Genomic DNA, 27219 nt, shown 5'->3' with positions numbered 1-27219 from the left:
AATGTAGATATGCAGATTAATAAAATTGATATACATTTTAATTTCTGACCGTCAAAACGTTAAGCAAAGGCGCCCAGGATTTTTTTATAGTATAAGCCTATAAACGTGTAGACAGATCACCTAATGGGAAGCAATTGCCGCCGCCCATGGACACCCGAAACACCAAAGGAAAGATACACTAGTTAGGAATTTAAGGATTGTTGGGAATTAGGAATTGGGAAGATTGGGTAGGGTAATTGGGCTTCCAGTAACCACACTCACACTACGAAACACAACGCAAGCATTGTTACCCCTTTGAGGATAAAAAGGCGGGACGATATTTAAAAAAATAAGAAATACTAAGTAACTAATTTAATCCAATATTAAACTCACCCCCTTTTCCAAGGGGATTAAATAACTAGTCAAAAGTGGGTGTACAACACCCACATACCGACCTCTATAACTCTGCCTACACCTTCGTAGAATAAGAGGTTATTTACTTTTAAAAAGTCTATTAAACAATGGTGTAATTTGAAATTATATACTTTTGACCTTTTTAGTGAGGGAAATGAAGAAAATACAACTGTGTAGGACATAGGCCTACGCCTCTGTCTGTCTCACTTTCAAACAGCGGGCGTAATCATCAAAGTTGAAAAGTAAAAAAAAAAAAATTACATTTTTTTCTTCTCTGTTTTTTTATGATAAACGAACAGACGTATCACCTGATGGTAAGCAATCGCCGCTGCCCATGGACACTTGAAACACCAGAGGCGTTACAAGTGCGTTGCCGGCATTTTAGGGGTTAAGAATTTAAGGGTTGTTGGGGAATCGGGAATTGGGAATATTGGGAAGGGGGGAATCGGGCCTCCGGTAACCTCACTCACACAACGAAACACAACGCAAGCGTTGTTTCACGTCGGTTTTCGGTGAGACCGTGGTATCACTCCGGTCGAGCCGGCCCATTCGTGCCGAAGCATGGCTCTCCCACATTTGATTCTAGTCTATTCATTTACAATTAGTCGCCAGACTATGAGCAAATTTGTTGAAAGCCAAATGACGTTTGGAGTGACTACAGGCTACGGAGAGTTACTTTAAATATTATTGAATTATTAAGTAATCTTTGATCGAGAGGTCGCAAGTGTGACTGCCGGGCAAGAGGTCTTGGATTCGATGACCCTTATATTGTAAGGTAATCAAGATTAAGAGTGTGTGCCAAATATCAGATCGATATCAGGAAGTGGGTTGAATGCCAATTACTAAATTTCACCTAAACAAACAAAGAGTTTAAGCTAAATACCGGTCAACCGTTTAAATTAAAGAAGTTAACATTCTCCGTATTCCCAATTGTCGCACTGTTGAAATTGCTGGTTATAGAAAACTGAAACTTGGTATGCAAAGCTAAGAAAGAGACTTGAAAATAAAATCTGGATATTTCAGTTTGTATAACTGCTTCACTTTTGGATAATAAGAGATTAGGTACTTACTTTTTCTTCCAGGATTATAGGGCGCTTTTGAACGTCAAACAAAATAAAAAGTTAGTTAAATAAAAAGTAACTCGCGTTCCCGTGGGATAAAAAATATTCTATCACCCAAGTCAGCTCATACCCTGTCTGTATACAAAATTTCATTAAAATCCGTTTAGTAGTTTTAGCGTGATTGACAGATAACCTCTACACATACTAACTTTTACATTTATAAAATAAATTATAGTACCTATGATTAAAAGGCGTAATAGTTCTTTTAGATAATAAGAAGGAGTACATAAAGAGGAATTCCCAACATGTGAATGGAAAATACATAGTTTATCTTAAGCATTAACTTACATAAACAACTTCAATTATAATACGACTTTATTAACATAACAAATGTAATTATAAAGTGTGGGAGAGCCATGCTTCGGCACAAATGGGCCGGCTCCACCGGAGTGATACCACGGCCTCACCGAAAACCGACGTGAAACAACGTTTGCGTTGTGTAAGTGAGGTTGCCGGAGGCCCGATTCCCCCTTCCCAATCTTCCCAATCCCCGATTCCCCAACAACCCTTAAATTCCTAACCCCCAAATGACCGGCAACGCACTTGTAACGCCTCTGGTGTTTCAAGTGTCCATGGAAGGCGGCGATTGCTTACCATCAGGTTACCGGTGTGTTCCATAAAAAAATAATATAATATCAAAGAGTACTTTAGAGGAATTCCCAACATGTGAATGGAAAATACTACAATAATTTATCCTAAGGTTATACATATAAACAACTAACTTCAATCATAATACGACTTTATAAACAAAACAAATGTAATTATCAAGTTCCTTTTAAGTAAGGCGTCTCGTGATCCATGACTCGTGTTTGTTATCTCATACCTTGTATAGTTTTATCAGAATATATTGCGGACCTGACCGTCTACTGCATAATAGCTACATAGCAATATTGTAATCTAGAGTTCAAGGTTTACTTGCTACAATATTATCATTATTTAAAGTGAAATACAAGATGTTTATGTTAATTATTAAACTAATATATGTACTGCGGATGGTAAAGTGAATTAAATACAGTATTTAACTTTAAAAAATTAACTACGTGTTTGTTTAATTTTTTTTCTTCATGGCCTATAAACGAGCAGACGGAACACCTAATGGTAAGCAATCGCCGCCACCCATGGACACCCGAAACACCAACAACCTTCTTCCTCGCGATAAAAAGTACTATAAGATTATTTAGACACCCCTGCCAAACAGTGAAGGAAAACATCGTGAGGAAACCTAAGCTTATAATTTCTAATTATAAGTTTGAAATCGCCAACCCGAAAAACTCGGAAAAAGTTAATTGGTACTTACCATTGATTTCGGTTTCGTACTCGCGCACTCATGCATGAGGAGCAGGCTTCCTAAATGTTCTGGCCACCGCGACAACAATTTTATATACCCCATTTAAGTTTATATTCTACCATAGTGTTATTAAACAAATAATTTTCTGTGGTAACCATAGCATGCGAACTTAGTTTTTGTGATGAAATGAAATACTCAGCACAATATTACAGATTATGTGCATAGTCGAGTATTTCTTAATTGTTACACTATATTTGAATACTATTTTTAAATCAGAATCACGACTACACATCAGAGCGTACTATCAAAGACCTGTGGGACTTGAACATCGAACCCAAACTTCTCATGTTTAGCAACAACCTACACTTTCAACACAGAGTCGTATTATGCCTAAAACAAACTATGCAAGTCTCTTTTTTAAGGGAGGGAAAACATCATCAAATGACTTCTCCTGCCTTGAGCGAGGCAAGAGAAAGTGTCAGACTCTTACGGACTAAAATTCACCCTGTACCTAATGCTCCCCTTTGAACCGGAGCCCTGGTAAACCCATTAGGTAGACCGCAGCTTCGGGTCGGGTATCAACTCTACTGGGCCTCATCTGTGGTAGTCTGATGGCTTTGGCAAGTGTCTAGGGCGCCAGGTTACAGAAGAGCGCCGCGAGCGATATGCCCAACGGCCAACGATACAATAATTTATATCCGACAACACAGTATCCATAACAAAACAAATACATATTTCCCAATATCTATCCCATTCCGGAATGATCGATACGTATTTTATTAGTAGAACAAATGCCAATGATTTATAGCCAAGTTTTTTCTAGATAGGGCAACAAAGTGGCGAAATAAATTCATATGAAATACGCGTTAACATTTCGTGCCATACTCCTGGACAATGATTTAGTGGAGTTTTAGTTTGGCCGGCGACATTCCAGGGTTGGGCGGCGAAGCGACAAATATAAATAGCCCAGATGTCCTTTCTTGGAATTTAGATCTTTTGTATTTGGACGTATGTTTGTTTGTTTCTGTTTAAATGGTCAAGGTTCTTTGCTAACTTCATTACAAGATACGCAGTGTTATCGATTTTAGAATTTCTGAATTTTTACATTATACTTTTTGTTAAGCAACTTATTAATCCTGCATCCTTTCACGTCCAAGATGTTCACTGATAGACGAAGGTGTCGCCTTGGGATTTCCTCATTTTTTGTTAGTTTTTTTTTTATCTAACTGTATAGATCGACAGCTGGATAATGGATATATCAAAGAAAAAAACTAATGAAAAATCTGTAAATGTACCTACTTATGAATTTGACATAAGTTAGTATCAATTACATCAACTTTTTTAAGAGGTGAAAATCACCCAATCTCTTCTTTCACCTTAGGCGAAGTGAGAAGGAGTATCAGACTCTTACTGACTAAAAACCACCCTGTTCCTACTTCAGGTGTTGAATCCATCAAAGTAGATACGTGACACCCCTAGTTGTCCTGCAAAATTATGTGGAAGTCATGTTATTGTGTGGCGAGACGTGAATGAGGCGTGGAAGTGAGACGTCTCTGGAGTTTGAGCCTCGCATCTATTATACTCTAAGCACTACACTTCATCTTCGTGGCAAATGTCTTACTCTATAGTTCATACACAATGCCTTGAATTACTTCAAAAATGAACTACAGGTTTACTAATTTGACTATCGTGGCCCAGAGGTTTAAGATAACCACTTCTCATGTATGAGCATATTCGCAACCTACCAATACCTACCAATGTGATGATTCCCGAGCCATAATATGTACTTTACCAATCAACACCAATCTACACCACTCTCTGATAAATCTAAACTTTTTAAACTGGCTGAGTGGTAGCTTAGAAACAGGAAATGGACATCAGATACGTTTTAAATACGACGGAATCTGGAAAAATGGGATTATACCAATGAAGTCGCGGGCAAAATCCAGTAAGTAGCTTATAGTTATAACTTCTAAAATCTGTTTCACCATAAGTACACATAATTATATCTTCCAAGAATAAACATATTTAACACACAAAATAATAAAGTGTTAAATATCACTCGAGCGTTTATTATCGAAAATAAATAACATTACGAACAAACAAGGGACACATTCAATATCGAAAATGATGTCTGCCTGTCTGAATATTCATCATTAAATTAAACGGGCGATTTACAAAATGGAACTGAATTAATATATGTATTCAGTAATGAATATAATTACAGAGGTACTGTGAAAGTGATATGTCCATTACATTCATGTTTTTGGCAGAAACCGTACATTGTATTAAATTGTAATTAAATATTGAGTGATTGGTTGAGTGGTTGAGAGTGTGACTGTTGGGTCAATAGACTTTGGTTCTTTCCAAAGATAAACTTTCTTCTAGCTCGGGTCTAGACACCAAGGCATTACCGCCTCATTTTTTTTAAATCAGGTAATACCTCTAAATCATTTTCTAAGTCCAAAAAATATTATGCAGTAAACCACACAAAAACTGGTTCAACCAAACGCGAGATAATCACACACAAACATACATACATACAGGTCAAACTGAGAACCTCCTTTTTTGGAAGTCGGTTAAAACTAAAACTTTTCGCCTAAAAAAGGTTAAGAAAAATAGAAAAAATTAAGTCAAATTCTTATTTGGATCTCCTGTACAGTCTAGTTTTAACGTCTACGCCCTTTGTGCCCCAAGGTATCGACATAATTCACACGATACGCCCTTTAGCAATAACACCAACGCCCCAGCTGATAGTAATCTCTATTAAACTTATAGTTCTAACATCTATTACAAGAGTAAATCTTCGCACTATCTCACTATCTCTACATCTACAATCTACATACATGATGTGTAATTCAGTAAACTACTACTAATAATATAAAGATAAAAGGTTTGATTGTCAGTTTGTTTGCATTGAATAAGCTCTTATGCTCCAAAACTTAAAAGAGCCATGCTTCGGCATCAATAGGCCGGCTCAACCGGAATGATACTACTGCTTCACAGAAAAACAAGATGTTTTTATATTATATTTTAAAATTGTAACTTTAATTCGAAAGAATTAAAATTATTTACAGAATTAAAATTATAGATTTTAGGAAACAACAGATAGTATTAATATTACTTTTGATCCCAATATTCCTAGAGGATCATGATCTATTAGACATTTAAACGAAAAAAAAAATGTTTCGGATTTTAATCCACACAAGCAAAGCCGCAGGCAGAATGCTAGTTCAATGTAAACTACCAGCCTGCTAGAAACCAATTTAAATTGAGAACAAGGGTTATTCACACGCAAATGTCAAACACTACCTGCGACAATGGTTCTCAAAGTTTGCTACATGGGCCTACAAAGTTAGGGGTTTCAGTTTGAATTTGATACAAATTGAAACTTATCTAGTTACATTTAAATGAGCTATAATTCAATAGGGTTATAATTCAATAGGGCTATAATTCAACGTGGTGTCCGTTAGCTACCATATTAGATACCACTGTTGTGATATACTGCGACAGTATCAAAACTGACCTCGAAGAGCTGGCACTATTGCTCTATTTAAAAAAAAATGAGAATTTGAAGTTTTTCTCTCTTCAAGTTCTCGTTATAATTGTTGGAGGCGTCACTGGCGACCAGACTGGCGGGCGGCGGGAGTGGCGGCTGAGGGAATGACACACCATACACTGCTATGGTAGTATGTAATGGCGCGATCAGACTGGATGCGCAACCAGCAATAACCTGTGCTGCCGTCCAAGCTGGTTGTGCCACCAGATTGGTAGTTCAACCAACCGGATTTGTTGGTAGCGGCGACCAGTCGCGCCATCTTGATAAATCAGTAAGAGTCTGACACTCCAATCTTCCAAAGAAATATAGCCCTTCTCATTAAAACTATTAAACGAGAGCGCGTTCGGCGCTCTGACTGGTTGGTTTTATCAAGTAGGCCAATCAGAACGCCGAACGTGCTCTCGGTTTGATTACCTTACTACTACTTCTTACTTACTCTACGGTACTTTTCTACGTTACTCTACACTAAGAAAAGTTTGAGAAACACAACCTTAACATATATAATGCTCGGCAAATCTTGAGTCACACAGATTATGAATGGCAAGAAAATATGCATGGAATTTTGGAGCAGCACGTCGCTTTCCACCGACATACGTATTTCCCAAGATAATGCACCTGTACTATAAATAGAGATAGAGAAATTATGAAAATTCAGAAATAAATATGCCTCAAAGTGATTTCTCGTGATGATAATCATCCTGGCTGCGTGACTCTCTAATGATGAAGAGTCCCTCTGTGACTCGAAACTAGTAGAGTTCTTCTTCGCTAATGTACGTGAGAAAACCGTGATTTTTACATAAGTAGAGATAATTATCATCAGTTACATGTATTGTTATTGGTTTCTGCCCGCGGCTTCACCCGCCTTCCCGTGGGATAAAAAGTTCTATCACCTAAGTCAGCTCATAGTCTGTCTGTATTCTGTATATCAAATTTCAACAAAATCCGTTCTGTAGTATCAGCGTTTATAATATTAGTGTGAAATACATCATAGGGTAAATGACTAATTTTTATTTTAATGTCCGCCTTGTAGATTGTTTTAAAACATTAGACACGTATTTATTATTTTCAGACGAAAACAAATACTTTCCGAGATATATTGTTATCTTATTACACAAAGTAAAAAATACGTGTCTAATATTTTTTCATTACCTCACAGACGGACTGAATAGATTTTTAATTTTCATATCCCGTCATAAATAATTATAATTTTCATAATTTTCACTCATTGGCCCATTTTACAATACAATATTATGTATCTCAAACGATAGATTACTGTTCACATTAACATTCAAATTGAACGAACCGTCTGAACTTGAGCGACAAATATTTTAATCAATTACGTAAGCTTAACTTATCTTAATTAAAACAACAGGACAGTAAGTTGTTTAATCAATTAACTGTGATGGGATTATGGCTCACCCCAACAGTTAGTTACTTAAAAAACAATAAGGTTTAACTGGTCGGTTCAAGTTAATTTCATTATATACTTTATATGTTTTAACTAGAATTATTTTATATTCATATTAATATTGGTTCATTTTATTCAATAAACAAATTATTTTTGTAATAACTATCGTGAGACATACTAAATTATTTAATCACGGTGTACTCGCGTATATCAATGGAGAAAAGCTATTCTAGTTTCTTCATCATGAGCAGCGTGCAGAAACGTGGCGACGTCGCGCAGACTACTGATATCAGATTCGAATCTAGAAGAGCTATTCTCCATTAATTTAAGTACGTAAGTATACAGTGATTTTTAGTTAATAAACTATTTTATTTTTTTATTTAAAGGAAATATTGCTCACCCCTAAGGTTTCCATGGGGTCATAGGCCAAAAATTTTGACAAAACAAAAGAAGAAAAATTTTTAAATCTTGACTTTTAAGTCATATTTTATATATTTAGAGATATATTTTAATATATCTCAATTTTCCAAGAATGTCACTATAAGTTACAAGCCTGCCTGCTCAATGTGACGTGGCGGGGAGACTCGCTGAACGGTTGGAACATTTTGACTCGTTCCACGATTAACGCTGATTGTCGCTCGCTCCAGCGGCATGTAGCAGGCTCCTTTACACTAAACGATTTAAAGAGCTGTCTTTCTTGATCGGCAATGGAGATTATCACTGTGCTCTGCTGAATTAAGCAGCTTCAGGTTTAATACGCAGTTCGAGTATAATGTCATGACTCCTCTACTCGTTATTATCATCATCATATAAGCCAGTAACTATCAGATTAGCCGATTTGGAGCGACCTGCATCCAACGGCTTTCTTCCTAACGAACCTCCTCAAGTCCCAACCGTCGCGAGAGACACTCCGAGCGTCATCCGGCCCAGCCACCATAAGTGCGGACGGCGAGTAAGGGTAGCCCGACCAAAACCAGACCCGTTCGTAAGGCGCTTCTTGTAAAGTGCCATCCAACCAAACAGATGGCACCCAGTAGAAGCACTGAAGCCTGATCCGAAGATGTGGACTACTTAGAGGGTTTACTGGAGCTCCGGCGAGAAAAGGGGAGTAGGATCAGGGCCGTTTTTAGAAGAGTCTGACACTATCCGGAGCTGCGGACAACGTAAAAGGTTACCGGGGCTCCGGTTCAAAGCAGGAGAAGGAACGGGGTGGTTTTTAGTCAGTAAGAGTCTGACACTCCCTCCCGCCTCACCCAAGGCGGGAGAAGTCAACGGATGATTTTCCCCACTCAAAAAAAAAAGAGTCTGACACTCATATCGCCTCATCGAAGGCGCGAGAAGTCATTGTATAATTTCGACCTTAAAAAAAGCGGCTTTCTACGTCTTTTATTAGGTCATCAGTGCACCTATTGGATAGACGTCGTGCGATGCACTTACCGCTCTTATCCACCAAAATGTTTATAGAGTACTGAAGCTGAACAAAATTAAATGACAATCCATTTTACATACACAACGATACTCCATCTATATTTAGAAACCAGCAAACCTATACATGTCGCGTTGACAGCGTTTGTCAAACAAAAAAAAAATGGCGGTTCTCTCATAGGACTCAATCACGGTACGCCAAATTGATTTATGTGCACGTCAACTCCATACCATTTTTACTTTTAACAATAGTAAAACATATCGCCTAGATACAGAATAAAACCTCTTTGATAGAAACTCATGCGTAAAAGAAAAGTTTATTTCTCGAGTACCTACGTTAGTTAGGACGAGTTCACACTACATGGGTTGAACTTTGTTAAATTAGGCTGAGGTTAGACTCTTTGTGGTTTCATTAGAGAGCTTTTTTCCAAGTGATTTTTCATGTAGTAAAGTTTATTACCTAATTGTATTGTTTTATTCAGGAGTTTATTTGGTTTATTCGTAAATTTCTCCGACGGTCTGGTCGACGTTTGTGATGCAGCCTACGATGGAGCATGTCTGTGGTGGGCATCCGGCTGCGTAGCAATGTGTAGCGGGTTCGATTCCTACACGGAGCAACTCTTTGGGTAATTCACAAATTAGTGTTTCGGTCCTGGGTGTCATTTGCATGTGAACTTGTATGTTTGTAAACGCACCCATGACACAGGAGAAAATCCTGGGCTTTTTATTTAAAAACAAACTCCACTCCTTTGCCGTAAAGCGACATAAGGTTCAATATTCCGTGACATTATATCCTTGCCTTTACCCAACACATATTTGTATACATCAGTTCCGTCTTTGTAAAGTTTCAGCGTCGTGGATATGAATGATCGCTATTGTACACTTCTTTCAGCTTAGTTCCATACTTATATAATACTTTCAGTAATACACGTGCTCAGTGAATGGCTTCAGGGTATTAGGGGACTCTTAACTTTACTGGTGTAGTGGGTGTTACATGTACATGAAGCGTTTCTTAATGTAAATGGTGAAAAGTGTTATGTTAAGTATCGGATGGAGATCGGTTTATATTTGCCTGTTATGTATGTTATGTTATATGTTATATTCGTTTAAAGTGGTTAATCAAGAAAGTCTAAAAAACCAAATAACTGCGTTTAAAACACCGACTTCAAAAAACCAAAAACTAAAACCAAAACAAAAGGGGGGAAAAGAAAATAACTATTATTAGTACTGATAGATTACCTACCCACTGATAGGTTAGAAGGCGGTGCCACAAATTCTAAACAAAATTATTTATTAAAACCTTTATAGTTATTTTTTTTTATATGATGAGGTTATGGCACCAGCTTTCTAGCCAAATTTCAAACTAAGATTATGATGTTCTGTTGTGTGACATTTTCGTGGATGAAAATAACATATTATATACCTGCGTATATTAGTCTCTGCAATAGATTTTAATATAATATACGAATTATAGTACCTATAGATCTGTCCTGAGTCAGACTGACGGACCATTCAATTTCAAAAGTGCCTAATTAAAGATTAATTGAAATAAATGCTTCGACTTTGACTTTATCTATTTTTGGAAGTCATTGTTGAAAACATCCATTCAACATCTCCCCTTTAACTCAAAAGTTTCACATCTATCTGTTTGCTTAAACATTATGAAACATTAAATTTCGCGTGAAATAATTCCTTGAGCCTTTTCAAACAATCTTATGTTTCAGGAAACAACTGTAAATCTTATAATCAATGTTAACAGCGCCTTAAACAGTATTTAACTCTGCAGAACTTAATATTTTAATGTTTCACTGAAAATATGTTGTTAAGATCATTTACTTTACAAACGGCGTTTAGTAAGAAACTCTTTTGCATGATCACCAACAGTTTGTGACAGTCCACAGGACATATTAAAAGGTTCTGTCATAATCCTAATCATTTGACAGGTGTATGTCTAATAAGTATTTGTCAGAGAGCGCTGCTGTCCGGTCTCTATCCAATAAATGTAGAGCCTTAGGGCTAAATTTCACCAGAACATTATCGCAGGCATTGATACCCGCATGAAAAATAGGGGTAGTGACCAAATGTATCCTACCCAGCCACTACATAGCTTTGTGAATAGGAGCATCCCCAAACAGTTTACTACTGGCCTCTGGCCCTCCACTACAAAAGTGGTTTTTAAGGGGAGAAAGTCATCTAATGACTTCTCCCGCCTTGGGTGAGGCAAGAGGAAATGTCAGACTCTTACTGACTAAAAACCACTCCGTTCCTACTGCTGCTTTTTACCAGAGCCCCGGTAAACCCGTTAGTTTGTCCGCATGCATGTATGCATGGAATACATGTCTTCATCAACATCATTATTATATTCAGCTTGACCGTTTGTTTTTTTTTTGGTTAATTTAGTAATTGGAGTTTTACCCCATTCCTGACGAAAGATTGATCCTCCCGTCAACGCAGACGCCAGCCACTACGTACCTACCCTCGCAGCATCAATTCCCCGACTCACCGTGGGACACTGCGAGCTTCACTACTCCGACTCACTGGAGTATCACCCTGCACCGCGCACCCGACTCACGAGGTATTCCTCGAAGCGCAACTGTTTTGAAGCGCACCTCTCCAAGCGCACCTATTTTATTCCTCGAAGCGCACCCGTTAGTTGCGCTTCAAGGAACTATTAAAAATATTAATTTTTATTTCCTCGAAGCGCACCTATGTTTTATTTTCGACTAGAGAGGGGATGCTAACTGAAACTATCGATAATAAGATATCGATAATCTGATACACGTAGCGCTATCTATGAGCAAATAAGGTTAAACCTTTAAAAATAGTTTCTTGTCGATGTATGACATCGCAAAATGAAATGTTCCGCTTGAAACCGCCAATCAACGACTTTTATTAGTTATTTTATACAATATTCAAGAACTCTGTACTCGTCGACCGTAGATTGTAATTTTTTACCCGACAGCGCCAGAAGAGGGGTTATGTTTTTCGAGTGTATGTATGTATGTATGGATGTATGTATAATTGTTTGGCACGCTCTGCAGCCTAAACGGCTTGATGGATTTTGGCCTAAGAGGTCTCGTTAGATTTGTATTTACTGTGAGAGTGACACTGGATATATCAAAATAAAAAAAAACAAAATGGTGGATTTTAGCGCCAAATTCGAATATTGCTCACTCTCTAGCCTGAACGACTCGATGGCGATCAGCTTGATAGGAGTCGTTTGATTTGTATTACTGTGAGAGTGACACTAGATATATCCAAATACAAAAAAATACAAAGTAGCGGATTTTTGGCGCCAAATTCGAATATTGTTCACTTTATAGCCTGAACGACTCGATGGATTTCAGCTTGATAGGAGTCGTTTGATTTGTATTACTGTGAGAGTGACACTAGATATATCAAAATATAAAAATAATAAAACTAAAAGAAAATAAATTAAAAAAAGGTAATTTAAAAAACTAAAAAACCCGACCGCGTTTCTTTATAATATGAAAATGAAAAAATCCTAAAACCAAAAAAAAATCATTGTAAAACTGAAGCTGTCGGGACCCATTCTAGAAAGCCAGCAGTATGTGCCCTCACTAAGTTTTCAGATATAGAATGGGTCCCGACTGCATTTTTTATATTAAAAAGAAACGCAGTCGGGTTTTTTAGTTTTTTAATTTAGTAATGATCATAATGAGTGAACAAAGACCTCAACCGAAAGTATAAGTAAAGAATCATTATTAAAAAAAATAACAATCTACGGTCGACGAGTACAGAGTTCTTGAATATTGTATAAAATAACTAATAAAAGTCGTTGATTGGCGGTTTCAAGCGGAACATTTCATTTTGCGATGTCATACATCGACAAGAAACTATTTATAAAGGTTTAACCTTATTTGCTCATAGATAGCGCTACGTGTATCAGATTATCGATATCTTATTATCGATAGTTTCAGTAAGCATCCCCTCTCTAGTCGAAAATAAAACATAGGTGCGCTTCGAGGAAATAAAAATTAATATTTTTAATAGTTCCTTGAAGCGCAACTAACGGGTGCGCTTCGAGGAATAAAATAGGTGCGCTTGGAGAGGTGCGCTTCAAAACAGTTGCGCTTCGAGGAATACCTCGACTCACTGGGCATTCAGCGGCACAGTTCCGACTCACTGGAACTAGGGACATTCTACACTGGCTCTGGCACCGCTCATCTTAAGCATCGACAGCTGTCTCAACAGGATCGACCTCCGGTCTTGGGGGGAGTGATGTGGCGACACATGACAAGTGACAGATGACAGAAAGTCGCACATAGACTATCGACGAGCAAATCAATGGATGACGTCACAAATATCCTGCATCGCACATATGAAGTTTGCATGCGAATTAACACGGATAGAAAATCCCAACGAACAACAGTAGGGCAGAAAGCCCGCCAGGCATGATCACCTCGCCTGGTCGGAGGATCCTCCTTTTCTTAGGGAACTTTACTCTCTGTTCCCTAAAATTTCATATTTGGTACACACTCTTAATTTTGATGACCATATAATAGAATATGATCAATTTTTTTCAATTGTCTCCATTCAGGATATCAAACCCGATTGGTAAAATGGAGCTCACTAATACTGATATCACCGTAAAAAAATACTTTTAATGTACTACTTGTTTAATACTAAAGTCGTCCCATCATCGTAACGACCCCGAAAATTAGTCGTATCGTGTAAAAGCAGTCACGTTTAACAGTTTAATTTCCTTCACACAAGGTAGTTGTCAATCGGGCGCGTCAGTAGCGACATCTCGCGGGAACAACTACGTAACTGCTAATTGTGAATGCTATATGTACCTGCATTTACGTCGACTGGGGTTAACTTGGTTTTATGTTAATAAGGCACTATTATTCCTTCTTTTTTTTTAATTTCATGAGCTGGACGGATTCGCTCGCATTGTCTTGACTGCACGGTTGGCGTGGTAGCTGGGCAACTGGCTGCCGCGCAACGTGTAGCGGGTTCGATTTCCACACGGAGCAACTCTTTATATGATCCACAAATTGCTGTTCCGGGTCTGGGTGTCATGTGCATGTGAAATTGTATGTCTGTAAACGCACCCACGACACAGGAGAAAATCTTAGTGTGGGGCAACGTTTTTTTAAAGAAAAAAAGGAAGAATGGGCAAGCAACAAACAATGCACTGTTTAAAAAAACATTATAATATGGCTACGTTTAGTTGGTTATCTTCTTATATAAATGCAATTTTGACCCGAAGCCAGGCGTTATGGTGCATTGCTTATCAATCCCTGCATTAGACAACTGCATAATATGCAATCTCAAATTCTTGAGCCAAGACAATCGATTATCCAACCATGAAACGAACAGATAGGATATTAAATTCAGTATCCTTTGCATATCACAGCACAAAAAACATAAAACATGATGAATAAAAGTTTAATAATCACAGCTATATCAATATATATTACATTCCAATGCAGTTTCATATTTTGCACAGTTCATAAAACGCTCCAGGTTTTTCCACAAAAATCATATAAACACGGAAACATATACCCACAGAAAGATATATTGAGGACGACGGAGGATCAAATCGAAAAGAAACTTGATATCAATAAAGAGGCACCTGCGATTCATGTAGGAGGAACTCAACTCAAAAAGACCTCAACTCAAGAAGGAGGAACTCAACTCAAGAAGACTTCAGTACCAGCAGAAACAAAAATAATTTATAAATCACATCAAGAAAATGATGTTAGAAAAGATACATTGCCCCGTATAGAAATGAAACACTACAAAACCACAGATGGTCAAACAACCCTTCAAGAGAAACCAGAATTCAATGAACCGTTAATTGCTAAATATACAGAACAGATAGCGCAATGGAAGGCTAATTTAGATAAAACACAGAGTTTGAAAGCAGATAAATTGCAGCTTGAAGAAATAAACGAAAAAGATCTAGAGAGAGAAATAAGAATGTGGAAAGAAAGTCATAATGATAAACCGACACAGGATTGGAAGGAAAATTACTCGCAGCAAGGTCTACCATGGGGTGGAAGCATCACAAAATTCACAAACAAACAGGAAAACCAAGATAAAATATCTGATCAAACCGAAAACCAAGAAGCAAATCAGAAATCCCAGTTTACTGAACAAGATGCAGAAAAAGAAATACATCTATGGTCAGAACCAAATCAGAATAAAGAGATCAAGGAATTAAAGAAATATGTAGATAATGCACAAGAGAAACAAATAGAAGATGAGCGCAACGCATGGTTAGAACAACAGATACAAGCGCATTTGTCGTCAATAGAAAATTTTGGTTTGCAAAAAGCAAAGGAAACTCAGAAAGAAATCCCAATGAAAAGTAAATATGTTCCTAAAGAAGAAGTTGTTGCCAATCCAGCCATTGAGAAAGTACCCGAAGCAAATATTTCTGTTGATGAGGCAGAAGAGTTAAGTGGCTCTGAAGAAGAGGAATATGACGAACCAGGAGAGGTAGACGACAATAAAGAAGAATCACAAAAGACTCTAAGTAGTGCAGAAAAGCAGGCACTACAATGGAAGGAAATTTTACTCAAAACCAACAAGGAAGGACAAAAAAGTTCAAAAACATTGAGTGTAGAAAACAAAGTCCGACAAAAATTAGCAGAAATTATGTCAAAGAAAGATGAAAACCCAGTGAAATCTGAAAAAGTTGAATTTGTTAAAGCCATGGCTAATATTGCCAACGTAAGTTCTTTTGTGTATACCTCTATACAATGTGATAGGGGTGAGACTTCTAACCCGTTAAGGCTGAGTACTACATCTAATTTTATCGACAAAAGTCGGGAGTCGAAGGGGTCGAATCCCCTCCCCCTAAAAGTTATGGCTATTTTAATATTTTTTGATATCAAAGGTTGTATGCGTCGTAGAAACAAAAAAAGCTAGCTAATAACCTTGGCTAACTAGTTCATTACTTTTTTCATATGTTTGATAATGTTTTGGTGAGAAAAAAATCATTTGTGAATTATTTTTACCGAAAAAATCACTATTTTTCAATATTTTCAATTAGGGGTTCAACCCCATATTATTTTTTTTGTCGATAAAATTAGATGTAGTACTCAGCCTTAACGGGTTAGAAGTCCCAACCCTATCACATTGTATATAAAAATCAATTGCTGTTTGGTATTCTCGCTAAAACTCGAGAACGGCTTGACTGATTAGACAAATTTTGGTCTTGAATTATTCGTGGAAGTTCAGGGAAGGTTTAAAGGTGAGAAAAAATTATTGAGATAGAACGAAGTTTGCTGGGTCAGCTAGTTATTATGTGAAGCTGAAAAGTTTGTTTTTTTGTTTGTTTGAACGCGATTATCTAGTTCAAATTGAAAAAATATTTTTGAGTTAGATAGTGCATTTATTGCGAAGCAGCTGATAAACCGCGCGGAAGTAACTAGTCATTATAATTTTAACTAAATGTCCCCTTGAGTTTGATTTGCGAATAAGCATTATTGGATCCTATTTAAAATAAAATACTATGTAAAAAGTTATAGCGTGTTGTTACAATGACGTCGTTCTAAAAGCAATGTGTGTAATTTTAATAAATATTTGATTACAGTCGACAAAACTCAAGATAAAAGAATTGTTGAAGCAGCAGTTGAAATCTGTAATGGTAACTGTAAATTATTTAAATAATAATAATAGAATCTTTATTTTCTTTTAAATGGTATAAGTCGGTAAACGAGCAAACGAATCGCCTGATGATAGTAAGCAATTTGGACTGACCGAAATAAATAACCGAAATAATAATTTGCGCGGTGGCTGGGCAACTGGCTGCCGTGCAACGGGTAGCGGGTTCGATTCCCGCACGTAGCAACTCTTTGTGTGATCCACAAATTGTTGTTTCGGGTCTGGGTGTCATGTGCATGTGAAATTGTATGTTTGTAAACGCACCCACTACACAGGAGAAAATCGTTTCTAAAAACGAAAAAAAAATTGCCCCCGTCCATAGACTCTAGAAACACCAAAGGCATTACAAATGCGTTGCAGCTGCTAAGTGTTTCAAATGTCCATGGGCGGTGGCGATTGCTTACCATCAGGTGGTCCGTCAGCTCGTTATCGGCTTATTCCATAAAAAATATGACATAATGTGTTTTATTTTATGTATGTTTGTATATTCATTATGTATTTATTAATTGTTCACAGGGTACGAGTAATACTTCGCTCATTAAGGTGGATTCTAAGAAAACAGCTCTACGTAATAATGTGTTGAATCTTAAACGTTCCAACACCAAGTCTCCGAAAAAATGCATACACAAGGTAATTTAGTTTTTTATACCAAAGTTGCTTTTCCAGATCCGGAGCTACGGACAACGTAACAGGGGCCTTAGTCTGCTGTTACAATTGTGTAAAAATGGTTGATCATTGTGTGTGAAGAAGTGGGAAGGACCTATACAACCTACATAGTTGCGTCCCTCTTGCACTGCTCAATGATCGAAAATTCTGACACAATTGTAATAGCAGACTAAGGCCTCAGGTTACCGTGGCTCCGGCTCAAAGCAGGAGAAGGAACGGGGTGGTTTTCCGTCAGTAAGAGTCTGACACTCCCTCCCGCCTCACTCTAGGGGGGAGAAGTTATTGGATAATTTTCCACCGTCAAAAAAAGGGTACTTTTCCAGAGACGTGCTATGTAGCTATGCTACTAACTAAAATGTTAGAATGAAGTTAATGTAAGTTTTAGGTAACTGATATACATACAATTTTATATTTTATTATAGTTTCTTTTAGAATTGACTTTATGTTTTGCAATTGACTTTATGTTATATGAAAGTCACCAAAGATACTCGAATTTTTTAGATGACGATCAATCGTTTTCGAGTTACGCTCGATTATTTTCGAGTACTGCTTGATTGTTTTCGAGGAATCCTTGATTGTTTTCGAGTAATTCTTTTTTTTTTGTGTTTTTCGACAGTGTTTCGCCCCAAAATGTGAAGTTAATGTAAGTTTTTGAAAACTGATATACATACAATCTTATATTATATTATTATAGTTACTATTCAAAGTTTATTTGTTTGTTTAAATGAACTAATCTCCAGAACTACTGGTTCAATTAGAGTATCCAACATGAACATAACAGGATCATTGTTTATCCTGATCTTAGTCATGACACTCTTCTTTTTATGTTAGATAGTCCATTTATCTAGAAAGGTCTATCTAATATACAATGTGATAGGGTTGAGACTTCTAACCCGTTAAGGCTGAGTACTACATCTAATTTTATCGACAAAAGTCGGGGGTCGAAGGGGTCGAATCCCCTCCCCCTAAAAGTTATGGCTATTTTAATATATTTTTTACTTTTTTTGATATCAAAGGTTGTATGCGTCGTAGAAACAAAAAAAAAACGACAAAAGGTAGCTAATAACCTTGGCTAACTAATTCATTACTTTTTCTTATGTTTGATAATGTTTTGGTGAGAAAAAAATCATTTGTGAATTATTTTTACCGAAAAAATCACTATTTTTCAATATTTTTAATTAGGGGTTCAACACCCCATTTTTTTTTGTCGATAAAATTACATGTAGTACTCAGCCTTAACGGGTTAGAAGTCTCAACCCTATCACATTGTATAAAATTCTCGTGTCACAGTTTTCGTTGCCATACTCCTCCGAAACGGCTTGAGCGATTTTGATGAAATTGTTTGTGCTTATCCGTCTATTTCTACATCATCATCTATTTTCCCCCTAAATGTTAGGGGTAGTACAACCCTATTTATTTTAATTTTCCGCGGACGAAGTCGCAGGCAGAAGCTAGTAAGGTTATATAGAACATCACGCTACGATCTAAAGAAGCAGAGCAAAGCAGGTGAAACCGCGTGAAAGTAGCTAGTTATTAATAACTACTATAAAAAGAAATCAATTTTTTCTTCAGTTTGTTATATAATTATGATCCATGTTTGTATTTTTATATATCAGTGCATAGGTCGTCGCGGATCGGCAGCGGTAAGTGAATCAATAATATATTGTGTACTATAGGGAACAGAGAATAAAGTCCCCTAAGAAAAGGAGGATCCTCCGACCAGGCGAGGTGATCAGCCTGGCGGGTTTTCTATCCGTGTTAATTCGCATATAAACTTCATATGTGCGATGCAGGATGTTTATGACGTCATCCGTTGATTTGTGATTTGATGATGTGATTTGATGTCGATAGTCTATGCGCGACTTCTGTCATCTGTCACTTGTCACTTGTCAGAGTGTCACCACAATATTTTTATTAATATATTATACGGTACATAATATGTTTTTACATGCCTCGTTGGTCGAGTGGTCGCATGTGCGACTGCCGAATAAGAAGTCTCGGGTTCGATTCCCGGGTCGGGCCAAGCACTACTGGGCTTTTTTCGGATTTTCGAAAATTTCTCGGTGGTGTCACGGACTCTGGAATTGTGTCCAGTATATGGCAATAGGCTCACCCCCTATTATAAGGGACTTATAACACAAATGGTGAAAAGTGGGTGTACATTGTATAGCGGCATTACGTGTCTTAATGTGCACCTCTGCCTACCCCTTTGGGGATTAAAAGCGTGACGTTATAAAAACAAATGGTTTCGAACCGGCACCCTCATGCGCAACAATTTTCTTTAATATATGTAAATAGTCAAGTTAGCTATATTTTACTATATTTTATTACTATATAATTTTCAGTGCAGTGCTAAAGGTTGTAAGGCTAAGGTATGTTACTTCAACATCAAGGAACAATTGTTATACTGCCGCACTCAGAGACATTTAATATTACTTAAACTTGGCACGAATGGGCCGGCTCGACCGGATTGACACCACGGCCTCACAGAAAACCGACGTGAAACAACGCTTGCGTTGTGTTTCGTAGTGTGAGTGAGGTTACAAGGGGCTCAATTCCCCCCCTTCCCAATCTTCCCCATCCCCGATTCCCGAACAACAACCCTTAAATTCCTAACTCCCAAAAAGCCGGCAACGCACTTGTAACGCCTCTGGTGTTTCAAGTGTCCATGGGCGGCGGCGATTGCTTACCATCGGGTAATACGTCTGCTCGATTACTGGCGTGTTTCACAAAAAAAATTACTTATACCTTAGTAACGATTTCGTATCGAAAACAATTACTAAGGACAGGGTTAAGTAACCGTTAAATGACTCTGAGTACGGCAGATAATGCTTTTTTTGCTAAGTACCATCAGATCATTCACTCTTCATAATGAGTCCCTCCGTGGCTCGAAACTAGTAGAGCTTTCCTCTATTAATTTACGTGAGTAATTTTTAATACGCGTAATATTATGTACGTGAGTAAACAGATACATTGCTCACTTAAAATGAGATACACGGTGCTTCGTATCTTCTATGACAATATCCTCTAGTGTGGTAAGAAGTTACATTCATTTTAACTAGAAATAGAGTATCAACCGTGATTTTCATTTAATTTAGTATGTCTCATGATAGTTATTATAAAAAATAGATTTAGATTTAGATTTCTGCCATGATCGTCCCACTGCAGGGCAAAGGCCTCCCTACCTTCCTTCCACTCCTCTCTGTTTAAAGCTTTTTGCGGCCAATCCTTGTCATAGCTGTTGAGAAAAAAAATATATGAAAATATATATTATACATTCATTTTATTTTAATGAATTTAACAATGTTTGTACATGTTCTTTATGTTTAGTTTTGAATGCGTTTATGTTATCGCATTTTTTTATATCGTCTGGTAATCTGTTAAACAACTGTGCAAAAAAAAGGGCCCTTTTCCATAATTTGTTTCCTTAAGGGCTTATGCACACCTCGTTTTTTAAGCGCGCCGTCGACGCGCGTTTTGGAACCGAGCGTCACCGGCGCGTTTTTCTCCTGCAGAGCAGTTTGTTGTCGTTTGTATCGATACAAACGCGCGTCTGTATCGCTACGCACACGCGTTTGCATCGCGTCTGCTTCGCTATACAAGCGTGTCATGTGTGCAAAGGTCTACAGGCTGCGTCTAACTTGCGTGCGTATTGCGTCTGTATCGCTACAAACGCGCGTCGTCGGCGCGTTTAAAAAACGTGGCGTGCATAGGCCCTAAAATAAACCATGATGTCATTGTTTAACATATTTTATTATGTCACGTTGCAGACTAAAGGTCCAGATTCTGCGTCCCTAGTAAGTTTACAAATATTTTTTAACTGACTTCAAAAAACTGGAGGTTCTCAGTTTTACCTGTGTGTATGTTTGTGCGCGATTATCTCACGTTTAACTAGTTTCAGCATTCATTTGATTTTGATGCCGATTTCAGCATTGTATTTTTCTGACTTAGGATATGGTATGATAATATGAATATTACCTGTCTATAAAAAAATTGAAGCGGTAAAGAAAATAGCGATGGGTTCCTTTTATAAAAAAGTTTTTACCTAAGTTAAGCTACATATTTATTTAAGAAACTCATCAACATAAATAAACATGGTAAATATCCCGACTCAAGTTCTAATAATAGTATTTATTTAAGTACACTAGGTATATACGATTCCCCAAAAATATAGCATATAATTTAATAAATCTTAACATTCCAGTGTACGGGAGAAAAATGTCATGCAGATGTGAGTTTAAAAAAAATCTTTAAAAGTATATCATTTCCAAAAGCATGAAGTTGCTGAAGTGCCAAGCGTGGGTACTATGGCAAGCTACTCTTATGCTCCGGAGCTGCGGACTACCTAGCGGGTTTACCGGGGCTCCGGCTCGAAAAGCAGGAGTAGGAACGGGGTGGTTTTTAGTCAGTAAGAGTCTGACACTCCCTCCCGCCTCGCCCAAGGTGGGAGAAATCATTGGATGATTCCCCCCCCCCCCCCAAAAACTACTCTTATGTAGGCTTACAATCCAGGAGAGGTCGGGTACGGGCTATTTATGAGATTAATGATTAATTTTATGTACAGCGTAACAGACAGATTGACACACGTGTTCTGCTAATTGATTTTCACCGCATATACAGGGAACTTTGTTGGGGTGACCATCGTTTTAGGGGGGGAAATTGGGATGCTTTTTATTAATTTTTTTTTTTTTCAAGAATTCTGAAATGTTATTAATATGACAGCTGAAACAAATATATATAACGATCTATTGCATTTATAAGACTGAAAGTTGGTAAAGTGGACCTGGTCAAACAAAATATTAAAAATGCTATTCTATCGGTCAGTCCTCTAGTAAAATGTTTTCACGAATCTAGGTGTGACGCGTGTATGGTGATTTGTACGTGTGTAAACACACCCACACTACACAGGAGAAAAATCGTAATGCGTTTTTTAAACGTCAGCACAAACAAAAAAAATATCCTACAAAATACATCCCACATACACAACCTACTCATAACCGGTTTACACCGGTCGTATCCAGTTAGATGCAGTTATAACACATCACTAGAACTAATTCAATAGTCTATCGTTGTGACTATTGTGCTGCTCACCCGCTGTTACTAACTAGCGCTATAATAAAATAATACTGTACTGAAATAGAATCAGCCCATGTTTTGAGCTTGGGGAAAATGACACTTATTTACTTGGCAATAGAATTGTAAATTGGATGTTTTGGTATTAGGTTATTGGTGCTATGGTTCTAAAGGGTGGTTTCTGATCGTAGTACATTCTTGTTCAGATGTCATAGTACGAAATTGAAACGAGAGCGCGTTCGGCGCTGTGATTGGTTGGTGCATTCGAGTCGCCCAATCAGAGCGCCGAACGCGCTCTCGTTTCGATTTCGTTAAAGGTAAAGCAACCTCGTACTAAGGTACTGTAAAAGGGGAGACAGAAAACAAGTTTTAAGTACGGGAGAACCTTGCTTCGACACGAATGGGCCGGCTCGACCGGAGTGATACCTCGGCCTCACAGAAAACAGACGTGAAACAACGCTTGCGTTGTGTCGTTGAGTGAGTAAGGTTACCGGAGGCCCAATTCCAATTAAGTATTTTGTTAACTTAATATTATCGATATGTATTTTAATTTTCAGTGCTCCGATGAACTGTGTATAGCGGCGGTAATATGACTTATTTTAATTACTTACATCTATACTATACTTATATTTTTATATTATAAAGCTGAAAAGTTTGTTTGTTTGAACGCGCTAATCTCCTGAACTATCGGTCCGATTCAAATCATTATTTTTGTGTTGTGTAGCGCATTTATCGAGGAAGGCTTTAGGCTATAAAACATCACGCTATGACTAATAGGAGCCAAGCAGAGCGGGTGAAACCGCGCGGAAGTAGCTAGTTCATTATAAAATTCTATATGTATTAAAAAAAAAAACATTTTAAAACTAATGGAAGTACTACTGTAGAGTAACTATTAAATTTTTGATTTTATTTCCACAGTGTGAAGGTAAAGAATGCTATGCCAAAGTAAGTACAAAAAAGATAGATAATTCATCGGTTAAACAAACATGGATTTCAAGATAGTTTTGGTAGCCAAACATTATATTATGTGTACTAATTTTTTTTTTTTCCCCCACAGTGTAAAGGCAAAACATGTCACTCAGTGGTAAGAAAATAACAAAAGATTTTACATAATTTACTTTCGTATAATGTTTATCTGTATTATTATTAATATTATAAAGCTGAAGAGTTTGTTTGTTTGTTTGTTTGAACGCGCTAATCTCCGTAACTACTGGTCCGATTTGAATAATTCTTTTTGTGTTGGATAGCGCATTTATCGAGGAAGGTTAGGAAGGTTGGTTATTAGGAAGGAGAACCGAGCAGAGCGGATGAAACCGCGCGGAAGTAGCTATTTAATTAAAATATACACGACACTGAGAATAATGTTTTAATTTTTTTTTATGGTATAGGCTAATGGTGAGGCAGCACACACAGAGGTAAGTAGGAACTAATCTAATGAACATTAACTGCGGTTTTACTCGTGTAGTCAAAGTAAAGAGGTAGCCTGTATTAAAGTAAGTTTATCAGGTTAAAAAACACATATAACTAACATAACTTTTTTTAAAGGGGAAAAATCATCCAATGCCTTCTCCCACCTTGGGCAAAGCGAGAGGGAGTGTCAGACTCTTACTGACTAAAAACCACCCCGTTCCTACTCCTGCTTTTCGAGCCGGAGCCCCAATAAACCCGCTAGGTAGTCCGCAGCTCCGGACTTCTCCTGCCTTGGGTGAGGCGGGAGGGAGTGTCAGATTCTTAGGTCTCTTGTCCACGACACAGTTTTTCAACCATACGGTGTGTTAGCCGTGCAGTCTTACAGCCGTACCGCCGCACGTTTCCACGCTTCCATAGTGATCCATACAACACTGACGACCGTGCCTACACACGGCGAATTAACCGGAGATTTTTAAGGTGAAAAACCGTGAGTACAAGAGATTGACTAAAAATCTTCTCCTACTTTGAGCCAGAGCCCCGGTAACATTTTACGTTGTCCGCAGCTCCGGAAACTATCATAACTTGTCTGTTTTAATCGGCTACTTTCATACTAGTCAAATTAAATACATTTATCGAAACGTACACACTCATGTCCCTGGGAAGCACTGGACTTCAGTATCATGAAGATCTTGGCTTCACTTTAAATTTTTATACCAAATAGCAAACTTATTTCTTGAAAATAAGATAAAAAAGTCAGAACTACGTAGTTCGTCAAATCTATGCATGAAAGTGTGAAATTTTTAATATCTTATTGTATGTATGTATTGAAAAATTGGAATAATTTATGAGAAAATAATACAATTCTCGAAGTTGCAGCCTTCGAAAATTGGATTATTTCCTCATAACATTGTATAAGAATAGCTAGTTTTCAGCAGAAATATTATGAGTTCTGTGTAACATAGCGGGATCCACCCTATATGGTTACCTCCTATAAAGGCGCAGGCGCATGCTGTGTACGAGTACGCGGCGCATTTTAGCTTTTTTTTGAGGGGGGAAACTCATTCAATGACTTCACCCGCCTTGGGCGTGTCAGACTGTTACTGACTAAAAACCACCCCGTTCCTTCTCCTGCTTTTCGAGCCCCGGTAAACCCGCTAGGTAGTCCGCAGCTCCGGATCAGGCATCAGCCCTACTGGGCCCCATCTTTGGCGCATTTTAGCTGCGTGTATTAATTTACAATGTGGGTGTACGTTTCCACTGGACTACACGAATGTGACACACGACTATGTATAGCGTGGCACATCGCATGGAGAGGCTACAAAGTGTGTGACTGAAAACGTTGACAGCGTTGTGCTATGTAACCGCCCATTCGAGCAAGCCACGCGTGCATCAATGACGTCAATTTATGCGTAGTCTCGCCGTGGGTTGTAGTTTTTTTTATGAAACACGCCGGTAAAAGAGCAGATGTATTACCTGATAGTAAGCAATCGCCGCCGCCCATGGACACTTGAAACAACAAATAGGAATTTAAGGGTTGTTGTTCGGGAATGGCGATGGGGAAGATTGGGAAAGGGGAATTGGGCCTCCGGTAACCTCACTCACACAACGAAACACAACGCAAGCGTTGTTTCACGTCGGTTTTCTGTGAGGTCGTGGTATCACTCCGGTCGAGCTGGCCGATTCGTGGTAGTGGACACAACCACTTACATTTTCTTACAAAGCGAACTTTAATACACGTGCGTAGCCTCTTCGTGCACCGCGGTGGGACCGCGCCTTGAAGCTGCTCTGCCATATAACGTCATCTTTCAACGTTTAGTCCTTTGAATGTAATACTTCATTCGTTTATCTGTTTCAGTGTCAGAAAGATGATTGCATGGCTTATGTAAGTACAAAAACAATTAAAACAATAAATATTTAGGGAACAGAGAGTAAAGTTCCCCAAGAAAAGGAGGATCCTCCGACCAGGCGAGGTAATCGTTGCTGGCAGGCTTTCTACTGTTGTTCATTAGGATTTTGTATCCGTGTTAATTCACATGTAAACTTCATATGTGCGATGCAGGATATTTATGACGTCATCCGTTGATTTGTTCGTCGATAGTCTATGTGCGACTTCCGTCATCTGTCACTTGTTACTTGTCAATGTGTCGCCACAAATATCATACGTGTTCTGTACTCTTGATCCTGCGACTTACTTAAACCACCCAGAAACAAGCAGCGAGATCCTCACTTTTATCAGAATTATTATCTCCTGGACTATTTATTTGCCTGCAGTGGTCGTCCCACTGCAGGACAAAGGCTTCCTTACCCTCCTTCCACTCCTCTCTGTGCAGAGCTTTCTGCGGCCAATCCTTATCATAGGTGCCAAGTTCGTCCCGCCATCTTCTCCTGGGCCTGCCGCGAAGTCTGTTGACGTTGAGTGTGCTCTACTGAATGACTATTTTTTTTTTGTGGGGGAAAATCATCTTATGTCTTCTCCCGCCTTGGGCGAAGCGAGAGGAAGTGTCAGACTCTTGCTGACTAAAAACCACCCCGTTCCTACTCTTGCCTGTTGAGCCGGAGCCCCGGTAAACCCGCTAGGTAGTCCGCAGCTCCGGACTGAATGACTATGCTGTTGACTTTTCCATCTTATCCTTGACCTTCGATGGTGCTGCAGTACTTAATGTGAAATTGAACTGTATCTTCAAAGCCGAGTGGAACCGGTGATATCTATCGAGCGGTGTTCCACAGGGTCTTTTTTTTTTTTTTGAGGGTGGAAAATCATCCAATGACTTCTCCCGCCTTGGGCGAGGCGAGAGGGAGTGTCAGACTCTTACTGACTAAGAACCACCCCGTTCCTACTCCTGCCCGTCGAGCCGGAGCCCCGGTAAACCCGCTAGGTAGTCCGCAGCTCCGGATTAGGCATCAGCCCTACTGGGCCCCATCTGTGGTGGTCTGATGGCTCTTTGAGGCGCGCGCAGAACGCGACGCGCCGCTCGCACGGGTCTGAACAGAAACAGGAACCTACCGAAGCTTCCATGTCCGGTAAGCACCTGCGTCAGGCGGTAGGTGAGGACGCCGTGGCGCCTCTCTAGCCACTCCTCAAAGAGGGGACTTACCGCTGCAATGACAGCGAGCCCAGCCCTTGGTTGCGACAGTCGCTGCTGCCATTCCGCCATGAGATCGCGCCGGAGCTCATCCCGCCACGCATTAATCTGGCGCGGCAGTGGAGTTTCGCCCCGGCGACGCGCGTCGGCGC

General features: G+C 38.6%; 1 protein-coding gene across 1 annotated transcript; it reads left to right on the top strand.

Annotated features, from left to right (window-relative positions):
• Positions 1-14574: 14574 nt before the first annotated feature.
• Positions 14575-25866, top strand: LOC126911660 (U3 small nucleolar ribonucleoprotein protein MPP10-like; the record flags this gene model as incomplete). Its single annotated transcript, XM_050700014.1, has 13 exons — positions 14575-15899; positions 16765-16818; positions 17352-17465; positions 18118-18144; positions 19118-19144; positions 19847-19873; positions 21272-21298; positions 21706-21732; positions 23132-23158; positions 23493-23519; positions 23632-23658; positions 23963-23989; positions 25840-25866. Coding segments are annotated over exons 1-13 (1743 nt in total), but the record flags the coding sequence as incomplete, so codon positions are not given.
• Positions 25867-27219: the final 1353 nt, after the last annotated feature.

This window comes from Spodoptera frugiperda, chromosome 17, assembly GCF_023101765.2.
Source record: "Spodoptera frugiperda isolate SF20-4 chromosome 17, AGI-APGP_CSIRO_Sfru_2.0, whole genome shotgun sequence".
Lineage (NCBI taxonomy): Eukaryota > Metazoa > Arthropoda > Insecta > Lepidoptera > Noctuidae > Spodoptera > Spodoptera frugiperda.
The sequence above is the reverse complement of the archived record's forward strand: the minus strand, read 5'-3'. Positions and strand labels throughout refer to the sequence as shown.